We start from the raw sequence: 22,103 nt of genomic DNA, 5'->3' as shown, positions 1-22,103 counted from the left end.
ATATATTTGTGAAAATATTTAATTATCTCGCGATGATAACTTTGGTTAATTTGATTTTTTTATTTTATCTACGTATACTTTATATGTGAAATTGTCAATTTTAAATGCAAAATGGATATGACTGTAAATGCACCCTTATTCCCTATATATTATAGGCTAGGGAATAGCGTCAAGCCGTCAAGCGTCAAGCGTCTATTCAGTTCTCTGTCAAACAGTTCTAAGCTTCTATGTTTCTCTGGTTTCTCCTTTGAAATATAATTCTGTTATTTGTTGATTTTAAAATTTCAAAGCCGGTTTTATAAAATATGGACCCTATGGATCTACCTCAACCGCCCGATGGTAACTTATTATACGAAAAAATATTATTAACAGCCTTTATTAGTATAACATTTAGCATAACCTTTTGTAGATATAGACCTTAAAAACATAATTGATAAATTGGCTCAATTTGTGGCTAGAAATGGCCCCGAATTTGAACAGATGACAAAAAATAAGCAAAAAGGAAACAGTAAATTTGGGTTTTTATATGGTGGTGAATTTTACAACTACTATCAACATAAAGTAGATGAAGAACATGCTAGTAAGTGAAGCCTTAACATCTGAATTGAATAATTTTGCTTATTAAGTTATTATTGGGTTTTAGTAGTTAAACAGCAACAACAGGCACAGACTTTGTCACAAGGACCAGCACCTCCACAACTGCCTCAAATACAACCATCAAATCAAATAACAACAGAACAGGGTAATACTTGGAATATGCCACCTCCTACTTTAAATATACAACAAACAAGGGAAATTGAGCAAATAAATCATCAACAGGATGTTTTAAGAGAACAAATAAAGCAAAGTGAACAAAATTTAAATGCTCAACACAATGTACTTATACAGCAACAACAGGCTGCTGTGGAAGCGATAGTAGCAAAATGTCAAATGAGTGATTTACAAAAAGCTTGTGAAGAATGTGGTGTGTCTTTAACAGAGTTGCATAGTATATTACAGCCAATTATTGATAGTTGTACTAAAGATAGTATTAGTAATGGAAAGTCCTGGTTTTTGCAACAAGCTAATACAAAACAAAAATCAGTTTGTATTGTAAATTGTTTATTATATAAGTAAGTTTATTACAGAATAAGTACCTATATATATAATTTTTTATTTTTTTAATTAAAAACAATATTTTTTAATCAATCTTAATTTTTAGGGTTTTACAATCCAGCACATTTCCTCAAAAGTTACATGTAATTTATTTAGTTAATGATTTATTACATCATAGGTAAGTGTTCCTTTAAAAAAAAAAAATAAAATATTCATTTATCATTTTTAATTTTCTTACTTAAAATGTTTAATCATATGGAATTAATCAGTGCCTTAATGTTAAATTGCCATTTACAATGCATAATTTCTATAACATTTTAATGTAATGTTTGTTGTAGTGCTAGAAAAAATGCATGTGATTTAAAGGAACAATTAGAGTTTGCAGTAGTGCCAATGTTCTGTAATGCAAGTATAACGGCAAAAGAAGATCAAATGCAAAAACTAAATAAATTACTAAAATTATGGGAGTCAAAAGCAAATTACTTAAAATCAGAGACTTTAGAAAAACTTCGCAAACCATTAAAAAGCTACCAGCAATACCAATCAGACCAAATGGTAAAATATGCAACAGAAGTAGCTGCATTAGCTGAGCAAACCAAAGTTACTTTTGAGGGATATCAGTCCCAACATCAAGCCTTTGTTTGTCATGCAATGCAACAAATTATGGATTTGCAACAACAAAAACAAAATATTGAACATGTGAAACCACGACATGTATCTACCAGTGAACCTCCACCTTCAATGCTGCCACTTGAAACTATTCAAGCTACTTTGCAACAGACAATTCAGTCTTTGTCACAGACTTGCCAACCTCCTCCTCCTCCTCCTCCAAATCAGCAAACATTTCCAATACAAAGCCTTGTTGGTCAGGTTAATGTTGATGATAATAGCAGTTTTATGCCAAATTTAAATGTACCTCCTCCAAATATTGCTGTCATTCATCCAACAAGCCAAGGTAAATATAATTATTGGTAGAAATTTTGAAGTTTAGAACTATAATATATAATTAAAGACATATAAAAAATTTATGCTTTATTTTATACATTCATGTTTAAATTTTTTGTTCGGTAAGCAGCCCCACCACAACTTGACATACAACCTCCTCCTCCGTCAAATGGAATGGAAAATCCATTTTCGCAGCCACCGCCTGCATTTTTACCGCCTCCTGGAATTTTTCCGGATTTCTCGAAGCCTCCTCCCGGATTCCCTCCAAAGAAGGAGCTGTTTTTAGAGGAGTTAATGCCCGCCGCGCCTTACTACGAGTTGCCCGCAGGACTTATGGTACCCCTAGTAAAGGTATGATTTGAGAAAAATATATTTACACATATTCAAATCTATTTTGCTGCTAATATGTTCATTTTAGTTAGAAGACTTTGAATACAAACCCTTAGATCCTAAAGAAATTAGGTTGCCGCCACCGGCACCTCCTAACGAGCGACTATTGGCTGCAGTTGATGCCTTTTATTCTTTACCTAGTCATGAGAGACCCAGAGATAGGTAAGTTTATATTTGCTAGCATGACTCAATTTTTAGAGTAACTATCTGTTGAAAAATATTAAATTATTTATTGTTACTATCTTATTTTTATTTATTGAGAACAAAATGAAGGATTACTATATATGTATGTTTGTAATAAAAAATATTTTTGTTTGTATTAATATGTACCTTCTTTTTGTGATGTTCAAAGTGAGGGCTGGGAAAAGTTAGGTTTATACGAATACTATAAAGCTAAAAATCAAGCACGGAGGGAAAAGGAAGACGCTATTCGAGACGGTTTGCGATTAAAATCTCGCAGTCCGTCCCCTGTCATTCTGCGAGCAGAAAAAGACGACGCGCCTCCGAAAAGGAGATACAGAAGTAAAACACCTACTCCTCCGCCGATGTTGTATTGTAGAAATGAAAGTAGAAGAAGAAGATCAAGATCTAGGTCCCGATCTAGATCTAGATCCAGATCACGGGATAGGGATAGAAGCCGCTCAAGAAGTCCTAGAAGGCGAAGAAGTCGAAGGAATTCGCGGGACGAAAGAGACGGAGGGGGGAGAAGAAGAAGAAGTTACTCAAGATCCAGGTCGAGGTCAAGGACGCCCTCCAGAAGATCTATGTCACCCGGAACAGTAGCATTTAGCAGGTAATTTTTTTTTGTCTGCTAATAAAAAATAATTTTAAAGAAATACTCACAAAAAATGCAGAAACCTTTACTATTTACACTTAATTAATAGAATATAGAAATAATGAAAAAATTTATGAACATTTTTGTTTTGCATCGACTAAGATTATTAATAAATCGTAAATAAAAAAAAATTGTTTCAGTATGCCATTTTCTAGAAGCGAATCCGAACTGGATGCCTCAAATAAGGGGCACGAAATGCTGAAAAAAATGGGCTGGGGTGGCCGCGGCTTGGGCGCAAAAGAGCAGGGCATCGATGCGCCCATATCTGGAGGAGATGTACGTGATCGACATGATCAATTTAAGGGCGTCGGCTGTAACCTCAATGATCCATACGAGAACTTTAGGAAGAATAAGGGTGTCGCTTTTATTTCTAGAATGAAAGCTAGGGCCGAAGAACGAGAAAAAGAAAGTATGCTTTTTTTTTGTAAATACCTCATTTTTGTAATATTTTTATTTTTCACTACTGCCCTTTGTTTCAACATACATTTGTATATTGTACTTAAGATTTATCAATTTCTCAAAAGGTTTTTTTTTTCTAGAAGATATTCCCAGGAGGTCGGAGGTGGTCTAAACCCTTTGCAGAGGTTTGTTTTACAGTTTTGTTTATAGATAATGACATTTAAAAGGAATCTTCTGTTACTTAAATATTATTGTTTAACTAATATAAATTCTATATTGACTTTTCAATTCTCTTTTTCCAATTTTGTGTATAAATTGAAAAATATGTATATATAAATATAGTATATTTCCTTAATAAATAGCATAACAGGAAAAAATCTGCTGATTTTTTGTTTTTTTTTCCTTCAGTAAAAGTTCTTCGGTCTTTTGTCCTGCATTAAGTCAGTGTATTATAAATTGATTTTGATTATCTTAAACAGATATTAAAATATCTGTTAATATGATTTGGAATAATAATCAAATTTTATTTTTTCTATGGAAAAATAAACTTGAAATATGTTGAAAATATAAAACCCTTTGGTTTAAAAAATAAAAAAAAGTAAAATTTCTTTTACACGTTTGTGAATCTACATGATGCTGTTGTAACATGCGTGAATACAAACGTGACGTTTTTCATAATGAAGTTGACTGCACGTGTTTTCTAATTTTCCTTGTGAATTATTAAACACTAAGGCTATATTATATTTATATGAAATATATCATTTCTCATATAACACGTATAATAAATATTAAGTATATAAAAGGTATGTTAAAGAAAAAAACAGTTACAAGTGGAATGATTATTCAATCATAATCAGATTGTTTCGTAATGTAAAACGATGATGGGTAATGAAATGAAGTGAAGCTTGGACCGGAATAATAATTCTAATCACGTGGTATTCCACGCTACTTCAAACGTGATCCTTGACTCAGATCATGTGCACATTAGAGAATTCAAGCAAAGACGTGCGTTACAGAAAATTTATAGAATAAACCGAATAACAGGTTATATTTAAAGCGGCACGTGGTAAAATATTCTACCCACGCTTCCTACTCTATCTGTATTGATTTATTTTGAGTTAGAAATTTTCCGGCCGCTGTTAGTGATTCTGAACTAAACTAAACTGAATATTAAACAAAGATAGGAGATGTAGGGTGTTGTCTCAGATTATAACGCACGTTCACGTGTACTCTAGCGTGTTTATTCATTTGTATCAGTTCGCGGAACGATTTCACTGTGTATGAGGGAAATCACATTGAGAGTAATGATAGAGATTGACGAGTGTAGATGGATTTCGGAAGTAGGAATAACTGTCAAAAGTATTATTTGTAAACAAAACGACGTCGCCCTCATATTTCAATTTGTCTCCTCCATATTAATAATCTGTGTGCTTCCTCAAATCAAGAAAATAGTTCGAATGTGACCTAAATTATATTGTGTTTTTTATTTCGCGTGTTTATATTCAACCATTATGGATATTAACCATAGTTATTGGGAAGATAACTCTAATATACAACGTGTAAACTACGAAAGGTAAGGCAAATATCAATATTAAAAAAATATCAGTAAGTGAAAGTATTCCAACGCCGCTGGATAGATAAGAAATGAATATTACATTCATTGTGACGTAAAACCAATGTCTGTAGAGATACCACCTATCATCACGGTTAAAAATGACCCGCCTATTTTTAGAATATCTTATAAATTCAGTATAAGGTGGTTTATGATTATAATAGCGCAACATAATTTTTTTGAACCTTATGGAAATTACATTTTTTTATAGGTTAATAGATACCTACATATATGTACTGTTTGGTTGATATATATTTTTTAATAGGACGAAAATAAATGTTTATTAATTAACTATTAATCTTTTAATGTTTATTTAGAACTTATATTTATTTAATATAGGTAGATATACATAGTAGGTAGATTAATTTCCCTCTGTTACATATTTTTCTGGGGTGCCATCTTTTAAAAAATTAAGCTAAAAATGTGTAAAAGAGAAAATGGAAACTAAATAACTGGGACCTATTTTCTTTTATCCACTTTAAGAATCATGAAAAGGAATTTGATTAAAGATATCCCACACAAATATTTAAAATATTGTCTAATATGTATACCTGTATGGTAGGTATCTTAATAAGTATGGTTTACATGTAATTATAACTCTTATTTACACTTATTAATAATTGATAATAAAAAGCTCATTTTCATATACCTACTACATACAGATATGTGTATTATATACCAATTCCTAATGAGGGAACTACTTTTTATTTCTTTAAATGTTTGTTGCTTCCAGTCTGAGATATGTCGCATTACGTATAGTAAAATCGCGAAATCCAAAGAAAGCAATCAAAAAGATCATGTGGCTACTCATGTGATGCATCAACATTGATGAACGCAATAAAATAATCTAAATAACTATTAAATATTAGTTTACTCAAACAAACATACCCTTCCTTTTCCAGTTATAGTCTTCTATGTTAGTTAGTAAGTACATGTATAGGTATAATTATTCTTAGTGGTGACTTACTACAGTTTTAGGATTCACCATTATTTTAACTTGTTGGTAAGTCAATTTTAAATCACTCTTTATATACACATTTTACACTATAAGCTTTTTAATTGACACTTTGATTATTTTTAAAAAAATTGCAGGTGTATTACTAGCGAAGAACCTGCCAGGATGAAAGAAGAACGAGCCATATACCCGTGCTGTGATTCGTAAGTATTTTTTGTTAAAATTTAAATATTATTTTTATTAATTTTCTCACAAAGTAGAATTTAGTTTCAAATTTTTAGAGTTAAAAGGGCTTATTCTGCAGCTGTGTTAGCAACCCATTTACGGTAATAAACATTAGACCAATAAACATTTTTCATTCATATAGAGTAATAAATTTAGGCGAAACAACAAACACCCTGAAAACCATAGATTATTTTTTAATAATTTAATTTTACATTTTTCATTGTGGAATCTAAAAACTTTTTAATTTTTAATTAATAATTACATTTTATTTTCTTCCTAATTTAAAGGACTATGAAAGGCCTGGAAAATATAATAATTCAAATAAATATAGTTATATAAGTTAAATAAAAAAAATTCTGAACATACCTAATCCAAGAAGGTTCAGGAAGTGTGCACTAGAACATAAAAAAAGTTTATATAGATATATATATAATATATCGACGCTCGCAAATAAGAAGATCGTATCTCGAAAAAGCCCTTTTTGAGAAAAATGGGTTTAAAGTTTCAGATTTTGTTTATGATTTGTAAGCAACCACTACGGATTAGGCATTAAAATTTTACAACGGTCTAAATATGTTGTTTAGGCACCTTTTCAAAGGAAAAAAATATTTTTATTTTTAATTTTTTTTACACGAAAGAGAATAAAATTTCATACTAGAAAGTAGTCTTAACTCAATTTCGTCAAGAATCGAATTACAATGTTCTTATTTACGAACGTCGATATGTATATGAAATATATTATATTAATTCTGTAATTATTAGTACCAGTATGTACATATATATACCTACCATAAAATATATCAATCATAAAACACCTTAATAGAAACATATATCTATAATCAATAAAACGATGTGGAATTTCCTGCACCATCTTGAATAATATATATATTATACTTATCCATATATTAATTTTATTATTTGTGGAAAAACGTATGAAATCCTTTACACTTTTCCATCACAGTGTTAAAAAAGACGATGTTAAATATTCTGTAATGATTTTATAGGTTTTCCTACTAACAGAATAAAAAAAACTAATTTATTACAGATTTTAACTGTTAATTTAGCTTTACATTTGTGTTTAAAAAGATATACTCATTAATTCTTTTCTTTTATTTTATCAGAAATTTAAACTTTTCCACTGCAACTTGCAGTGAAGATGATTGTGAATACGGCCCGTACAAGAAAAGTAAAGTGGCAAGGGTAAGTATCATATGATATGATGGACGAAAATATTTTAGGAAATAATTTAATTTCAAACACGAATCACTAATTCCAAAGGTCTAACGTAATTAGTCTAGCACATATATAACTTACCATTGTATTCCTCTCTAAAGGATGAAGCTTAACCTGATGAGGTCAAACGGGACGAAACTTATGGCTTGTGATCTCCACTATGAGGTGCCCGCACGATGTTTGAAGTTTTGGCACTGTACTGATCATAAGTTATGTTCAATTATGTACCTATAAGTAGTACCTTTTTTGGCAAATACATTTACCAATTGAAAATTGACCAGGTTGTTTTGATACCAACTTATGTGTGATTGTACTTATATGTTGCAAAAAAAATCCTCTTTTCTTTAAAAATTTATTTTTATACAATTGGTTGTCTTTTGACACGGTAAAAGCTCTAAAACAATTTAAAAAAATATGACTTTGATATTTACATTACTACTACTTAAAAAACCAAACCAGTACTATCGGTTGCGCAGCTAGAGGAAGACTGACACCTAACATCTCATATTATTATATGAAAAAAACATTTGTTTTAATTTTAAGAGTCAGTACGTCTATTTACTTAGTAGCCATTTATATGCCTTAAAATTTCCAGAATAAATGTTCAATGATAATTAGAATAAAAAAATAAAATTTATTACAATAAATGTAAAAGTTTTAAAGATGTTTACGTTAACACTGATTGTTGCATAAATCTATGTATGTAAATTGAAGTCTTTTTTCTTCAATAAGAAAGTCCCTAACTATTCAACAAATAAATATTCATTTAGGTCCCATAGAATGCAATTCGATTCAATGAGCAATTTTAACATAACTTTGTAATTATAAATGTTTATAAAAACGGCGGGCAGAAAATATAATAAAAAATGAAATTTATTTTTTAATTCATGATATAGTTTTAGTATTTCTAATGCATAACTTTATTTTCTACATTATAATCTATAAACTAAACTATATTAAAATCTTTGTTATTCTCTTATAAAACTGATTTAAATGTTTTTGACCTAACATCCCTGCAATTTAAGCTTTTAAGCAACTTAAAATGTGTGTAAATAAAAATTTTCAATTATAGCAGGATCCTATGTCGCACCGTATAATTGAAAAACGAAGAAGAGACAGAATGAACAATTGTCTTGCAGATTTGTCACGTCTGATTCCGACTGAATATCTAAAAAAAGGTAGAGGGAGGATTGAAAAAACCGAAATTATCGAAATGGCAATTAAGCACATGAAGCATTTACAATCGCAAGATAAAGGCAGCCCTCTAGAACATTATCGGTGGGTTTTGAGAAAATTATTGTTATATCTAATAAGTTTAAGTAATGTCAGTAATAGATTGGACGTAGAAAAACCAACGATTATTGATTACCGCATGATTCACAAAATTACACAGCTAACTAACTGGCTGTTTGTTTACTGAAATATATTTTTACAATTTAGTGCACAAACAAACAAAAAATTTTCGTTTTTATTAATGCGCAATAAGCATATTAAAATCTGCGGATAGTTTCATAAGTCAATAAAATATATGGTATGGTAAGACGTATAAACTATGATAAATATTATTTTTCTTACAGGTTGGGTTACCAAGAATGTATGTCGGAAACAATGCGATTTATGGTTGAGGTTGAAGGTCATTTTCCAAGAGAACCAGTCTGCGTACGCCTGTTAAATCATTTACAAAAACACTGCGAGCAAATTTCGAAAGGCCCTAATGCGTTTCCTACCTCTCCCGTCATGGATCAAGTCCCGAGTTATCCGACAGTACAGATGAACTCGTTAAAAAATATAAATATTAGCCCACCACAACAGAAAGTGAATAATCAATTTACTATACCGAAAACAGAACCCGAGAATAGTAACAGCAACGGATTTGTGACACAATCGCAAAAAAGTGACGAGTTTGAAAAGGATATTGCCAATAACGCCATATCTTACAAGTACAAGACAAATATTAAATTACGGTTTAATCAGGATCTTAGTGCTCATGAAGTACCTAAGAGGCAAAAGATAATCGGTGGACGTCGAAATTCGGTTACCAGTTTTGAAAATCAGAGGTAAAACTATAATATAACAATTTTTTTATTATAAATTAAGTTCTAGAAGATATATAGTTAGCTTTTAGTTAAACAAACAAGCAGAATATACCTATATGATGGTATTGATTTTTTTATATTTAAAGGAATCTAAGGAATGAAAATGTCAATTTATTTATTTTTTTGCTTGATTGCAATTAAAATTTTCTTAATTTATCTCTCCCAAATTTATTTTGAATAAAATGTTTGAACATCTGTGTATTTTATGCAAATAAAATAATAATTGTAATTTTTTTTCCAGTTCAAACCACAGCTCGCCTCCAAGTAGCGAGCCATGTACTAGAATATTCGACACTGAGAATGCGATGAATAGACAAACTCCGCCTGACATTCATCAAGGTCACAAAGCGGATCCGCCCCACAGCGACTCAATTCAACGATTGTCACCCACACTCTCATCCCAAACTGCTTTATCGGAGAGCAACTTCAACGTACCGATATTTGTGCTGCATACCAAAGGATCCTACTATATACCTTTAACAATAGATTATAAGACGTTACGCCCTTATTTGCAAAACTATGATATCATAGAATCCGTACAAATGCAAAATATTGTTTTGCATCCTGTTACTATTAACGTCAATTTTGTTAATCCTAATTTTAATAATGGCGATCACCCTAGAAACAACAGTAACAAGTACAAATATGAGTATAACAATAACTGGAATTAACTAGCGGAGCACTGGTCTCAATGATTTTTAAAATTTGGGAGAGAAAGGGTTAAGGGTTGAAAGAAAGATAAGATAAGATATATATATATATATATATATACACACCTTGTATATAAAAAAATATGTCTGCTTGAAGGCTGTGATGGTCAGGGGAATTCTACAAGACTGACATTTATATGTTATGTAAATATGTAGGAAAATAAAACATATTTTTCAATGTCAATACTGTAGTGAGAAGCTAAAATATGAATCCGCCATAATTATACTGCTAGAGCTAACACAGCTTAGTAACCTTTGTTAAGTTTGAAAAAACGTTATTGAATGTAATTATTTGAAATATAAATATTCCAAGGAATATATTACCATAGACTTAATATAACTTTTGGTCCATTTTGTTGTGTAAATATATAATAAATTACCTGAAATCGATTTATTAAAAAATTTCATTAAATTAAGACGCTAAGAGAATAGACAAACATCAAAAGATGAAAATATTACATAAATTTAAAGTGGACCGTTGTTATAAAATATATTAATTTAAAACACATTCTTTACTTCAACAATCAACCAAATAAAACAATGACATTTACTAATGAGTCTTCTTTAATGTTTTATCTTATATTATACTTTTAAGGACTCAAGAAAATTGTAATTGACACCAAGAACCAAACGGCCAAAAAGGGACCAAATCATGAATTACTTAAATGCAAAAGTGTTGTGTTGAAATACGTATTTGACAATTTTTTTTTTATTATATCATTAACATAAATATAAAATTTAATTAATAAAATAGGTCGTGGTGCCGAACTAGTCTTTTTACTTAAAAAAAAAATAACTACTTTTTTTAGTCTTTATTTTTTTGAGTTAATTTAATCGACTTAAAAAATGAATCTTGTCATGAAAGGCATTGTAGGGTACTGTAATTCCAAATAAATAAATATTATAATATATTGCCTTATCAATAAAACTGTTTTTCTATTTGATGTTATGTGCTTAAATATTAGTGTTATTAAATTAATGTTGATTATAAAAATATGTAGTTACGTTTTCATTTTAAATGTTATCACAACCTATTGCACCGATTTATTATCAATTAAAACAACACGTATAGTATGACATGTAACCTACTTTATTCTGAATAAGAACAAATTAACATATAAAAGCAATGACATTTACTCTGCTTGCTAAAGTATTTGGTAAATCTAGCACTATCTCTATATACAATATTTAAATTATTGTCTTGCGGTTCGATTGTTATGAGTGCGTTTTGAACTTCGTCTTCTATCGTCACATAGTGGGTTCTTGCCCCTATAACATCAGTTGGAGTTTTGCATCCAAAATACATTATAAGATCTAGCTCGTTTTTTATTTTCCAGTCGTATTCTTCCGTTAATAGCTAAAAAAATTACTTATCATGCACAACATTTTAATATAAGTAATAAACAAACATATATATCAATCCAATATACATATCTTATTTTAAAAAATTATTAATCAACATACAATGTACATGAAAATTGATCCTCACATAGTTATGTTAAAAATAACAATAATATGAAAAGGTATATTTAATATAAAGATGTTATTTAGTTTAATTAATTTTATTGACAACATAGAAAGAAAAGTTATATCCTGTTCCTTACCGCATAATTTCCAGGTCTCCATCTTTGCAACTCAAATTTCATGACTGCCTTATTATTGCCCAGTTCTAAATCAGTGTATTGCTGAAGCAATTTGAACATCTGACTGGACTGAAATAAGCTTATAAATCGTTCAATTGTATGTGGTAGTTGTGAAATCCCTGCTACTTCATAATTGTATCTGTTAATTGGACTGGTTTTTTTCCAAATTATTTCTAAAATAAGCAACTCTCAAGCTCTTTTTTTAATAGCAAATGTTTAAAATTAAAACTAAAAAGTTATTAAAAACATTATTTAATGTATGTAGAATGAACCTAATGAAAAAATGAATAATAATCACTTTAAAAATTTTATGGATATTTAGGGGAATTATATATACCATTTTGTTGTAAATTTTCTGAAACTTCCTGGAATGATTCTTTTTTAAAAAAATTTCTCAATGAAATCTCAGAGTTTTCCTCTACATGTTTCTGAATCAATCTAATAGCTTTGGGATCTAAATATTCATCATTGATCCATGATTCCAAATTAATATCAACAGCTTTAGAATGTAAATAATTTTGGCTGTATAAACCTTCTGATGGAGTAACATATAAAGGTGTAGTGAATACTGGTGGCTTTTTAGTATGAAACCATCCATTTATTGATAATCTGTATTTATTTAGGCTAGTTACTTCTGCAACTTGATGATAAGAATCATAAGTAACAGGAAATATGATTAACCGATTATTAGTTGGTAAAAGTTCATTAACAACCTCCTTGGGTTGCCCATATTCATCTTTTGAAAAAAGCTGCAGGGCACCACCATCATTTTTGGCAAACTGGAAATCATCTACCAGATACAAAATAAATGCTACCATTCTATCTTCTCTTTGGTCATCATGTATCAAAAGGTAATCAGTGTTAGTGTATAAACTACAAGTTGCTGACATGTGAGTGAGTTTATAATCTGTTATATCTGAGATCTAAAAAAAACATGTTGTATTATAATATAACAAAAATATTTTAAGAGAGATGAATGTGTGTAAAGGAAATAAATATCTATTCAATATGCTTACCCAATTCATAATGTCAGTTCTCAAAAATTCATAAATATTTTCAATATGTTTAGAATTTTTTAAATACTGTAGGTCCTTAGATTGAAAAAATTCATATAGATCCATATTTCTCAAATTAAAATACAAATCATATAATTCCAATCTTAGCTCCTTCAATACTGTCTCTGTATTGATCAAATTATTTATGATGAAAACTTTAAAAGGATTTGTAAGCAATGTGACACTTCCATTTGTCATTGGCAAGTTTTGCTTAAAATGAGTTTGTAAAATTTTCATCATAGAAGATTCGGTAAGCTTTGTATTAAAAGTTAGTTGTAATTTTAATTTTTTTTTAGGTATGAGATTGGGATCATTTTGACAGGTAGCCATTAAATGACCTAAAAAAAATATTAACCACATCATAATTTTATTATGTTATACTATATGAATAATTGCAAAATTAGAATAGCTAAATGGTATTCTATATGTGACAGCTAATGTAATAAATTCATATGTATTAATATGTATAAATTTGCTACATGAACCTTTTCCAACCCAAGCCAATTCTTTTTAGAACATATGTAGAATGACTGACTAGTGAAAGTAATAAATGTATTGATACTTTTCAAATTTAACATTGTCTTTGGTAATTATATATATTAACCAGAGAATATACATAATAACCACTTTATTTCATTAACCGAAACATATAATATTTGTAAATTATTTTGTTTATTATAATTGAGCAATGGTAATTTAGTTAAGTTAAGTTGGGCAATTATGTAATTATCAAAATTTTTAATCATTTACAATTATTTAACTTATTTTAAAGAAATCTATGTGTAAACTCATTGTCTGAATTTTTTTTGTAAACTTTTACTTACACCCTTTAATATTTTTTAAATTGCTTGAAGTAATAGATAATATCTGAGAGTCAAGATCCCATTCATCACATTCAATTTCAGGTTCACTTTCAGAGGAATTTTCAAAATATGGAATTTCTTCTTCTTCTTCTAAATATTCCTCATCTTCACTTTCACTGATATTTTTCTCTTCCTCTTTACAACAGGAGTGTTGCCCTTATATCAATAAAATGGTATATAATATATAGATAAAAATGTAACTTATTATACTTACTTTTTTCATGTCGTTTGTTCATTGTTTTTTCAACCTAATTTGTATTATCACTTATGTATAAAGTTTGTTCAAGAACTTATAATTACCGACGAAGAAAGTATCGGAATCGGGAATTGTAACAATAAATATATATTTATTATTTTATAATAGGTTATATGTACGACGTACGTCCGAGTTATAACCTATCACGTCTCTAGAGGTACAACAGCGGACGAGGCACGAAAATATTTCGGGCGCACCTCAGTGTTATATATATATTTCTGATATGGTTTAAGGCTTTGCTATTCTTGTAGTTTATAAATTTCAAATATATTCAAAACCATTCAAAAGAACTAACTAACTAACTATCTTGATTCAGTAGCCGTCGTGAGGACTTAAAAAAAAAAGTTTACTACAGCATATTATAGTAGATACTTCTTAATAAAATTTTGAGGTTAACTACGCTTGACAATGGCCGCGTATGCGTATTGTGCATAACTTTAAAATAAACGTAAATGAAAAAAGTAGGTACTAATAAGTAATAACCAATTACTCTTATTACTAACCGAATTCTAGATATTATATTTTGACAATGGACAGGTCAAAAACCACATTAAATCCTAGAGGTCCAAAAGCTAAAATTTCTCAACAAATTCCTGATGCTTATATAGCATTAGGTGCTAAGCCAGGAACTTCTCGAGATGACTCTAAACGAACCATACCTCTTCCAAAGGCTACTGGTTGCCCTTCAAGTACTGGTATGCATCATCCTATTATTCTATGTTTGATTACTAAGTTTATTGATGAGAATTTACAATAATTCATTTTTATACTGGAATTGCCAAAAACTTTGATCAAAAGAAATCTACTTTTTTATAATAATAATTAATTAACAATAAAATTCTATAATTGTTTTATAAGTTTTAATATTATTTTAATGTAGCCCCAGTAGATAAATTAAAGCGAGAGCCAAGTAACTCAAATATTGTTAACCCTTCAAAAAAAATGAAAGTGGGACTAGTAGGTTCTCCAAGAGCTGTAATTGGAGGATCTTCAGGGCCCAGTCTGCTACCAATTATTGACAGAATAATAGGAGCTTCTTCAGGAATAGAACCCTGGGAAGGATTAGCAGTTGATTGTGAAATTGCTGATGTTTTTGATAAGATTGTACAAAGTATGCAAACTGCCAATATGGAAAAATGTGTATGTAAATATAATTGTGTAGTATTAAATAATTCTATAATTTATGACTATATGGTTTTAGGTGGCTTATATATTAGGGGTAATCAAAAATTTACGCACAATGAAAACAAAACCATGTAAGGTATTATGGTCATCATTAATCTCTGTGGCAAGTTTAAAACCAGACTTATTTAGTAATGAGCATATATTAAATGCAATGGTTAATATTCTAAGGCGTGATATTAGTGCGGGAAGTAAAGGAGGGCATAAAAATAATTCACAGGTTCATCAAATATTTTTAAATTTAATTTGTCATTCATTTAGTGAAAAGGAGAATTGGCCGGAGATATTTGTCAAGGTGTGTACCAAGTTGAGTCCTTTTTCTCTTATTGTATTATATAATATTGAACATTATTAGTCCAGAAATTTTTAAATAATATTCTTTCTCATTTTAGTTATATGTAGAAGATGCAATAGGTGATCGAATTTTAATTGATAGTCCTTTTGCAAAACCATTTGTTGATAATGTAGTGACAGCTTTTCACACTAAATCTCCACCATGTTCGCTTTTAAAATCAGATACATGGACTTCAGCTGCTAGAGATACTTCAAGTCCTTTGACTATTAATAATTTGGATGATGATGATGGTAATTCATTTACATTTTAACATAACAAGTTTATAAAATGCAGTTATTAAATTTTTAATTGTAATTAATTTTCTGTTAACAATGTTTACAGCAGTTGGCGAACAAAAAGCACTGGTTGAAAACTGGCATATAAAGACTGTAGCGCGCTACATGCAGGCGCAGGATAAGGTAGAACAAATTGTGTTAGAGGCCATTAAAGACCTTCTGGCCAGAAGACAACAGTCTGAAAATATCAGTAAAAACTTCGTACGATTTTTAAGCACTGCTTGTGGTTTGACAGAAATTAGAATTATTGGAGTATCTAGAATAGAAGCTTGGTTGCATAACCACAAACTAATGAAATCTGCTCAGGAACTGTTAGCTTACATATGTTACAATTGCTCAGCAAATTCGCAAAGAGATGTTGAAGTGATTGTTCAGTTAAGTAAGCTGAGATTGAAAAACAAACCAATGGTCAACTATTTTAATAATTGTCTTCGAGAAATGGTGGTATCATTCCCCGAAAATTTATATCCTTTATTGAAATATACAGTTTATAACGAATTAAGTAATGCGAGAAATCCAAATAATCTGATTGTAGTAGGGGCGCTATTTCAGGTCAAGCCTGATCATGCAGCTGATGCGTTAGCTGATATTTGCCTTGTAAGTTATATATAGTTATATTACGCCGATTAAAATATAAAAAAGGAATAACGATATAATTTTCAGGAACTTTTACTAAATAAAGACGATTATCTCCGATCGCTCCGCGCCCTTCTTAAAGAAATAAACAGAATACTCCGACACGACTTCAATTTGCTCGGTGTCGTACACGCCCTATTAAAAGAGCGGAAAGATTTAATTATTACCATTAGGGATCATGAATTTCGCGAGCGAATATTTTTATCTTTGGTGGATTTGGCCACGATGTGTATGTTGCTCTGCGTTAGTCCCCAAGTGAGAGATGCGGCAACGCAAAGTAAAAGAGACGTTTCAGTCTTAAAAGTGTTTAAAATGCAGGTCTCCAATATACAAAGAGAATGTGTCACATGGTTGCAAGATTCTGCATTGCGAATCTTTAGGCCTACTGTGCCTGATTTTCATCATGCTTTCTTGAAGGTACATTTCCTCATATTTTCATATACTTAAAAGTATTAAAGTTGTTTTGTTTTAGGTTTTGTTTTTAGAGCAAGCCGAACATTATTACAAAGTTGATTCCTGGCCTGGCGAGAATGAGCGAAATCTGTTTTTACGACTTGCTAGCGAAGTTCCTCTACTCCAGGCTACCTTATTGCGTATACTCCTCATCGGTTTATCGAAGGAGCATCCTTACAATCCCCCAGAAATCGTTGATATTGTCGATCAGTTGATAAAAAGAGCAGCAAACTTACCCCAAGATTGTGGCCCGTCTTTAATAGTTGACAAAGTCGAAATTCTCGACTTTTTTTTTAACCTCTGTAGCTATAATTATCCAGAAAACATTACTTTACCTCACGGATATATACCACCAAAATTGGCGATCAGCAATATTTATTGGAAGGTGTGGTTAATGTTGCTTATATTAGCCGCTCATAATCCATTAAGTATCGGTAGTCTGGCTTGGAATAAGTATCCGACTTTAAGAATGTTTATGGAAATGTGCATAACCAAGTAAGGAACATAATGTAAATAACACTTAAGAATAAAATTTAAAAAATAAATAAAACGATTAACAAATCATGTTAAAATAATGCAAATATGTAGTATTATCTTTACCTTCTTTTACCAGTCATTTCTCTTTTCCACCTCCAACGATGCTTACTCCAGAGGAAGATCATCATTCAAAGGAAATTCAGATAATCGCCATAGAAAAACAAACCATACTCGAATTTGAATCGCATTTAGCAGCAGCAAGTACGAAAGCCGAGATAAATGAACAAACCAGCTTATTACTGCCTCAACTCATGGAATTAAATCCGCAAGGCCAAGCAAGAAGACCCCCTCCTCACATATTAGATTTGCTACAAAATCTTAATAATTCACATAAGCTTGGCCATTTGTTGTGCAAATCCAGACATCCAGATTTCTTGCTAGATATTATGTCAAGACAAGGAGGTAATAATAAAATCTAGAAGTAGAGAAAGAACATTTTTGAATAATTATTAGTTTTATAATTGGTATTTTAGGTACTGCGCATATGCCTTGGTTGGCAGAATTAGTTCACAGTTCTGAGGGAGTCCTCTCCCATCTTCCAGTGCAATGCCTCTGTGAATATCTCCTATCGACCGCCCCGGCAGAGAAGCTGACCAAGCACGGGCAACTTTTAGCCCACTTGCGTACCGTCGTCAACGGCCCTGATCCACAAATAGCTTTTGAAGTTCTCGAATATCTATTTAGACGACTCACATCCGACCATGGAGCGAGTAGAGCTCAAGCTACTAAAGGGTTAGGCTTAATTTTGTCGCCAACTGAGGAGGTGGATGTTAACTGCGATTGGTTGTCCCAATATATGAAGCATTTTGCACATTTTGCCACAATTAAATCAACGTTGGTGCAATTTCTTAGACAAGCGTTACAAATTGAAACCAACCCCTTAATCGTCTCAACATACATAAACTTTTTGGCTACACAGGAGTGTTATGAAAATTTTGCAGAGTTTAATGACTTAATCACTGATTTGTCGAGTGTCATTATTGAACGGCACAGTGTTGCCTCTTATGTACTTCCTGGCGAAGATCAAACCACTTTAAAAAATTTACTACAGGCATTTTGCCACTACACTATTAAAGCTAAAGAAAATGCCGAGGAATCTTACAATATTCATCAATCATACAATAACGAGTACGTGATCGTATCGTGGGGTACTGGAGAACAATGCGCAATGCAACCTTTAGTTATTCACTCCGCTATAGTATTGCTCACTTATGGACCTTTGGCCTATGAACCCTACAATATTCTCCTTAACATATGGTTCCCTTTAAACATGGAACACCCAAGAGCGTACTCGCCCGATACCTCAGAAACCACGTCGTATTTGCCGGACTGGATGAAGTTGCGGATGATTCGTTCAAATGTTCCGCGATTGGTTGATGCTGCTATTGATAAATTGGAACCTCCTAAGTTGGTGTTGTTTATTCAATCATTCGGGATACCTACGAGTTCTATCAGCAAGTTATTAAACACTTTGGATAAAGGTGAGGTTGGATACGGTAGTACGTTAATTGCTTTTTTATTTTTTTGATTTATTTCTTTACAGCGACAATTTTGGATCAAAAAATGGTAGTAGATTCGGTGTTGGATAAAACATATATGATTCAACTAGTGGAGGTTCAAAATAAGCGAGGAGCCATTGGAGGTGAAATATTTGTAAAAGCAATAGAAATGCAGCTGCCAGAAATAGCAGATATAAATGTAGAAGTTAATGTGGACACCAAGCATGCTTTACTAGGAGTTGAATGGGTGCAGCAGAATTTTATATCCTGTGATATGAGCGTTGAACTTTTAAGCAAATTATTTCATCCCCTTAACAATGTTGATAAAACTGAAGTGCTAATGACACTCATTAAGGTAAATTGCGAAATTAAACTTCATTAAACGTATAAAACAGTTAGTTTCTTTTTTAGAATTCGATTATTTTGAAGAGAAAGGACATGGTCCGATTCGACTCAATTTTTAAGTATCTCAACAAAATTCCAAAACAGTTAATAGTCGAACAGATCTATCAGTGCGAGGCGTTTTTTACCTTTATTAATCTAATTTGTTCAAGTTATTCTTTATTACCTGAAAAAATTCAATTTGCTCACGAACTTTTGGCCTTGATGCCTTCTGAAAACGCTACTTCAAAAATCCTGAATATTTTTTTAAAATCCGCGTATCAAATGAAAAATGATAAAAAAAAGCAGCTAGTAGTAAAAAATGACGTTTTACCAATTTTATCCAAATCGGAAAATATGGGTGAGCAAGTGCGTCAAATGTTATTAGAACAGACGAGTGATTTAGAAAAAACGGGAATAATGGTTGATTGGTTGTCTGCACTGGAGTTGGAAATTGCTAGCTCCGAACAAGATAAGCTTCAGGTATTTTTCTGTCTGGCATTTTCGTTTATTCAATTTTTATTTAATTCGCAAAACGATCTTTTTTTAGGTTGATCTATTATTCTCCAACAAAGAATTGCCATTTCGACCACTATTGATGTCCTTGTTACTTCAAAGGGCTAGTTGGCAGAGCCTTTATACTTTGGTCACATACTTGCTTAATGATGAATCGAAAAATATTTGCCCAGTTTCATTGCTAGATTACCTTACAGCATTGATAAAAAGTCCAAAATTATGGCAAGGACGAGATAAGGCCGTGCCTAAACATGTTCACTATGAAGATATCTTAACGTTAAATGAATCTCAGGTATAATATTATTCCTTTATCTTTAAGAAGTATTTACATATTAATTTTAAATGAGATAATTTTTATATATAAATTTTTCGACTTTTTAAATTATTTTATATTATTGTGTAGGTATCAACTGTGGTGAAATGCATTCTAGATGAAGCCGAAATAAACGACAAAAAAGAAAACTGCAACTGGAAATTAAAAATGCAGTTGCGACTTGAATTACTTCTCAAATGCATTGGAAATCATGCAATTGCTATTATGCAGAGATTGTTTTTAGAAGCCTCACCTAATAATAAGAAATGCCGGCAACTCTTGTTGATGCTCTACATGTCTCTTCCTTTCAGCGGCCAGGATGATATCCAATTAAAACCAGAAACGATTTTTGAAGTGTCAAATATTAACTGTCCGAGTGCAGTAGATAAAATGACGCACTATTTATTGAGTGCCTTGTCAGCCACAAGTCGCTCTAAAGACTGGATGAAAAAAAGTCAAGATTTGGAATCGTGTGCGCGCAAACTTGCTGCCACCCACCCTGTGTTAATTTTACGCCATCTACCGATGCTCGTAGGTTACTTGAAGGAACGCGCACAGTACGATTGGCCAATTTTGAAAAATAGGGGACACTTTTTATTCTTTGGACAAGTACTTGGAATAATGGAGCTACTTCAGCCATTTATTTTTTTTCAACCACACACTCTTTACGACCTTTTTGAAGTGTTTTTCTTACTGTTACAATCACATTATCAGAGAAATGAATTGAATGGCATAGTAAAGAGAGTTGTAGTATTTATGCAAACGTGGATGGTATACGATGTTAATAAGGCATCAAAATTTCTCCAAGAGCATGGAGGAATATTGAAGTAAGCTATTTATTATTTAACCAAAAAAAAACCTTTTGTGATAAAATCATGGTAATTCAATTTTTTTTCAGTGACATCCAATTTACGCAACCATCTGTTCGTCCGCTTCTCTCTAGTGTTTCTCTTCCGCAGACCGATCAATCAACTGATATGGTCGCCTGCTCCTCCTGTGATATTCTTGTCGGTTCGGTAAATCCCCCCCTACCAGAAACTTACCCAGAACGTTGGAACCAATATAAAATAGCTCTACAAACCTTTGATAGCCTACAAGCACTGCAGGAAATTGATCAACTCACTCACAAAAGGCCTCAATTGCTGGAAGGAGTATCGCAAAGCCTTTACGGCTTGTTACAATCTCCTAGCAGCGAGGTGAGGAACTTGGCACTTAATTTAACCATAAAATGGTTAAAATATAACCCAAAGGCAGCATCTGAGGCATTACCGAGTGTTTTATCGTCTTTGGAAAGTGAAAATGGAGATATTGTTACGAGCTTATTGGAAAAATTGTCGGAATTGATGCCGATGATGCAGGAATTTGCCAAGATAATTTTGACTAAAGTTTTTCAACTTGGCATTAAATCAACTTTAGTGAATTCAAATTTTATTACTAAAAGTATTGATTTATTATGTTTACAATATGGATGTTAGTGTAACATCTATCTATTATATGACGACTGATTTTACTTATAATGAGAACTTCTCTGTATAATATTAATGTAAATAAAGTGTTTTAGAACCTAAAAAAAGCATTCTTCATTAAGTAAATTATAAAAAATATGCCATCTAATAATTAATCAAGTTTATACTGTTTAAAAAA

General features: G+C 31.2%; 4 protein-coding genes across 12 annotated transcripts; 3 read left to right on the top strand and 1 right to left on the bottom strand.

Annotated features, from left to right (window-relative positions):
- The first annotated feature begins 205 nt into the window (after positions 1-205).
- Positions 206-4,041, top strand: LOC126748244 (calcium homeostasis endoplasmic reticulum protein). Of its 5 annotated transcripts, none has more exons than XM_050457334.1 (10): positions 206-339; positions 410-580; positions 644-1,112; positions 1,202-1,273; positions 1,434-2,050; positions 2,171-2,391; positions 2,459-2,592; positions 2,783-3,223; positions 3,406-3,674; positions 3,805-4,041. In XM_050457334.1, the coding sequence occupies exons 1-10, from the start codon at positions 306-308 to the stop codon at positions 3,834-3,836; spliced, it is 2,460 nt and encodes an 819-aa protein (XP_050313291.1). In that variant the 5' UTR covers positions 206-305; the 3' UTR covers positions 3,837-4,041. The 5 variants fall into 5 exon arrangements, with proteins under 5 accessions (XP_050313291.1, XP_050313293.1, XP_050313292.1 ...); XM_050457336.1 differs by having other exon boundaries at positions 2,168-2,391; positions 3,421-3,674; XM_050457335.1 differs by having other exon boundaries at positions 2,168-2,391; positions 3,808-4,041.
- Positions 4,042-4,812: 771 nt separating this feature from the next.
- Positions 4,813-11,263, top strand: LOC126748247 (transcription factor cwo). 4 transcript variants are annotated; one of them, XM_050457340.1, is made up of 7 exons: positions 5,155-5,237; positions 6,369-6,434; positions 7,578-7,656; positions 7,791-7,899; positions 8,762-8,967; positions 9,267-9,746; positions 10,027-11,263. In XM_050457340.1, exons 3-7 carry the CDS (start codon positions 7,613-7,615, stop codon positions 10,454-10,456), a joined length of 1,269 nt encoding a protein of 422 aa, XP_050313297.1. In that variant the 5' UTR covers positions 5,155-5,237; positions 6,369-6,434; positions 7,578-7,612; the 3' UTR covers positions 10,457-11,263. The 4 variants fall into 4 exon arrangements, with proteins under 4 accessions (XP_050313296.1, XP_050313299.1, XP_050313297.1 ...); XM_050457339.1 differs by lacking the exon at positions 7,791-7,899 and having other exon boundaries at positions 4,813-5,237; XM_050457341.1 differs by lacking the exons at positions 7,578-7,656; positions 7,791-7,899 and having other exon boundaries at positions 5,165-5,237.
- Positions 11,264-11,564: 301 nt separating this feature from the next.
- On the bottom strand, positions 11,565-14,512 carry LOC126748245 (prolyl 3-hydroxylase OGFOD1). Its single transcript, XM_050457338.1, has 6 exons — positions 14,271-14,512; positions 14,018-14,212; positions 13,155-13,531; positions 12,476-13,061; positions 12,100-12,311; positions 11,565-11,852 (listed from the first exon to the last, which is right to left on the bottom strand). Exons 1-6 carry the CDS (start codon positions 14,290-14,292, stop codon positions 11,586-11,588), a joined length of 1,659 nt encoding a protein of 552 aa, XP_050313295.1. The 5' UTR covers positions 14,293-14,512; the 3' UTR covers positions 11,565-11,585.
- Positions 14,513-14,644: 132 nt separating this feature from the next.
- On the top strand, positions 14,645-22,032 carry LOC126748243 (integrator complex subunit 1). Of its 2 annotated transcripts, XM_050457331.1 has the most exons (15): positions 14,645-14,773; positions 14,826-15,007; positions 15,193-15,452; positions 15,514-15,789; positions 15,887-16,079; positions 16,171-16,721; positions 16,788-17,177; positions 17,233-17,708; positions 17,827-18,152; positions 18,224-19,231; positions 19,294-19,604; positions 19,661-20,113; positions 20,181-20,438; positions 20,550-21,286; positions 21,358-22,032. In XM_050457331.1, the coding sequence occupies exons 2-15, from the start codon at positions 14,842-14,844 to the stop codon at positions 21,932-21,934; spliced, it is 5,982 nt and encodes a 1,993-aa protein (XP_050313288.1). In that variant the 5' UTR covers positions 14,645-14,773; positions 14,826-14,841; the 3' UTR covers positions 21,935-22,032. The 2 variants fall into 2 exon arrangements, with proteins under 2 accessions (XP_050313288.1, XP_050313289.1); XM_050457332.1 differs by having other exon boundaries at positions 14,735-15,007; positions 16,174-16,721.
- The last annotated feature ends 71 nt before the right edge of the window (positions 22,033-22,103 follow it).

Source organism: Anthonomus grandis, chromosome 22 (assembly GCF_022605725.1).
Source record: "Anthonomus grandis grandis chromosome 22, icAntGran1.3, whole genome shotgun sequence".
Lineage (NCBI taxonomy): Eukaryota > Metazoa > Arthropoda > Insecta > Coleoptera > Curculionidae > Anthonomus > Anthonomus grandis.
The sequence above is the reverse complement of the archived record's forward strand: the minus strand, read 5'-3'. Positions and strand labels throughout refer to the sequence as shown.

What these genes read in the sequence shown, in the direction of transcription:
- LOC126748244 (XM_050457333.1), top strand. Translation starts at nt 306, where the DNA reads ATGGACCCTATGGATCTACCTCAACCGCCCGATG. An exon ending in GGAACAGTAGCATTTAGCAG is followed by an intron (nt 3,224 to 3,405) that starts GTAATTTTTTTT and finishes AAATTGTTTCAG; the next exon opens with TATGCCATTTTCTAGAAGCG. An exon ending in CGAAGAACGAGAAAAAGAAA is followed by an intron (nt 3,675 to 3,804) that starts GTATGCTTTTTT and finishes TTTTTTTTCTAG; the next exon opens with AAGATATTCCCAGGAGGTCG.
- LOC126748247 (XM_050457339.1), top strand. Translation starts at nt 5,176, where the DNA reads ATGGATATTAACCATAGTTATTGGGAAGATAACTCTAATATACAACGT. An exon ending in AGCCCTCTAGAACATTATCG is followed by an intron (nt 8,968 to 9,266) that starts GTGGGTTTTGAG and finishes TTTTTCTTACAG; the next exon opens with GTTGGGTTACCAAGAATGTA. An exon ending in ACCAGTTTTGAAAATCAGAG is followed by an intron (nt 9,747 to 10,026) that starts GTAAAACTATAA and finishes TTTTTTTTCCAG; the next exon opens with TTCAAACCACAGCTCGCCTC.
- LOC126748245 (XM_050457338.1), bottom strand. Translation starts at nt 14,292, where the DNA reads ATGAACAAACGACATGAAAAAA. An exon ending in TTTAAAAAATATTAAAGGGT is followed by an intron (nt 13,532 to 14,017) that starts GTAAGTAAAAGT and finishes TATTTTTTTTAG; the next exon opens with GTCATTTAATGGCTACCTGT. An exon ending in GAACTGACATTATGAATTGG is followed by an intron (nt 13,062 to 13,154) that starts GTAAGCATATTG and finishes TGTTTTTTTTAG; the next exon opens with ATCTCAGATATAACAGATTA.
- LOC126748243 (XM_050457331.1), top strand. Translation starts at nt 14,842, where the DNA reads ATGGACAGGTCAAAAACCACATTAAATCCTAGAGGTCCAAAAGCTAAA. An exon ending in GGCCGGAGATATTTGTCAAG is followed by an intron (nt 15,790 to 15,886) that starts GTGTGTACCAAG and finishes TTCTCATTTTAG; the next exon opens with TTATATGTAGAAGATGCAAT. An exon ending in CCGAACAAGATAAGCTTCAG is followed by an intron (nt 20,114 to 20,180) that starts GTATTTTTCTGT and finishes ATCTTTTTTTAG; the next exon opens with GTTGATCTATTATTCTCCAA.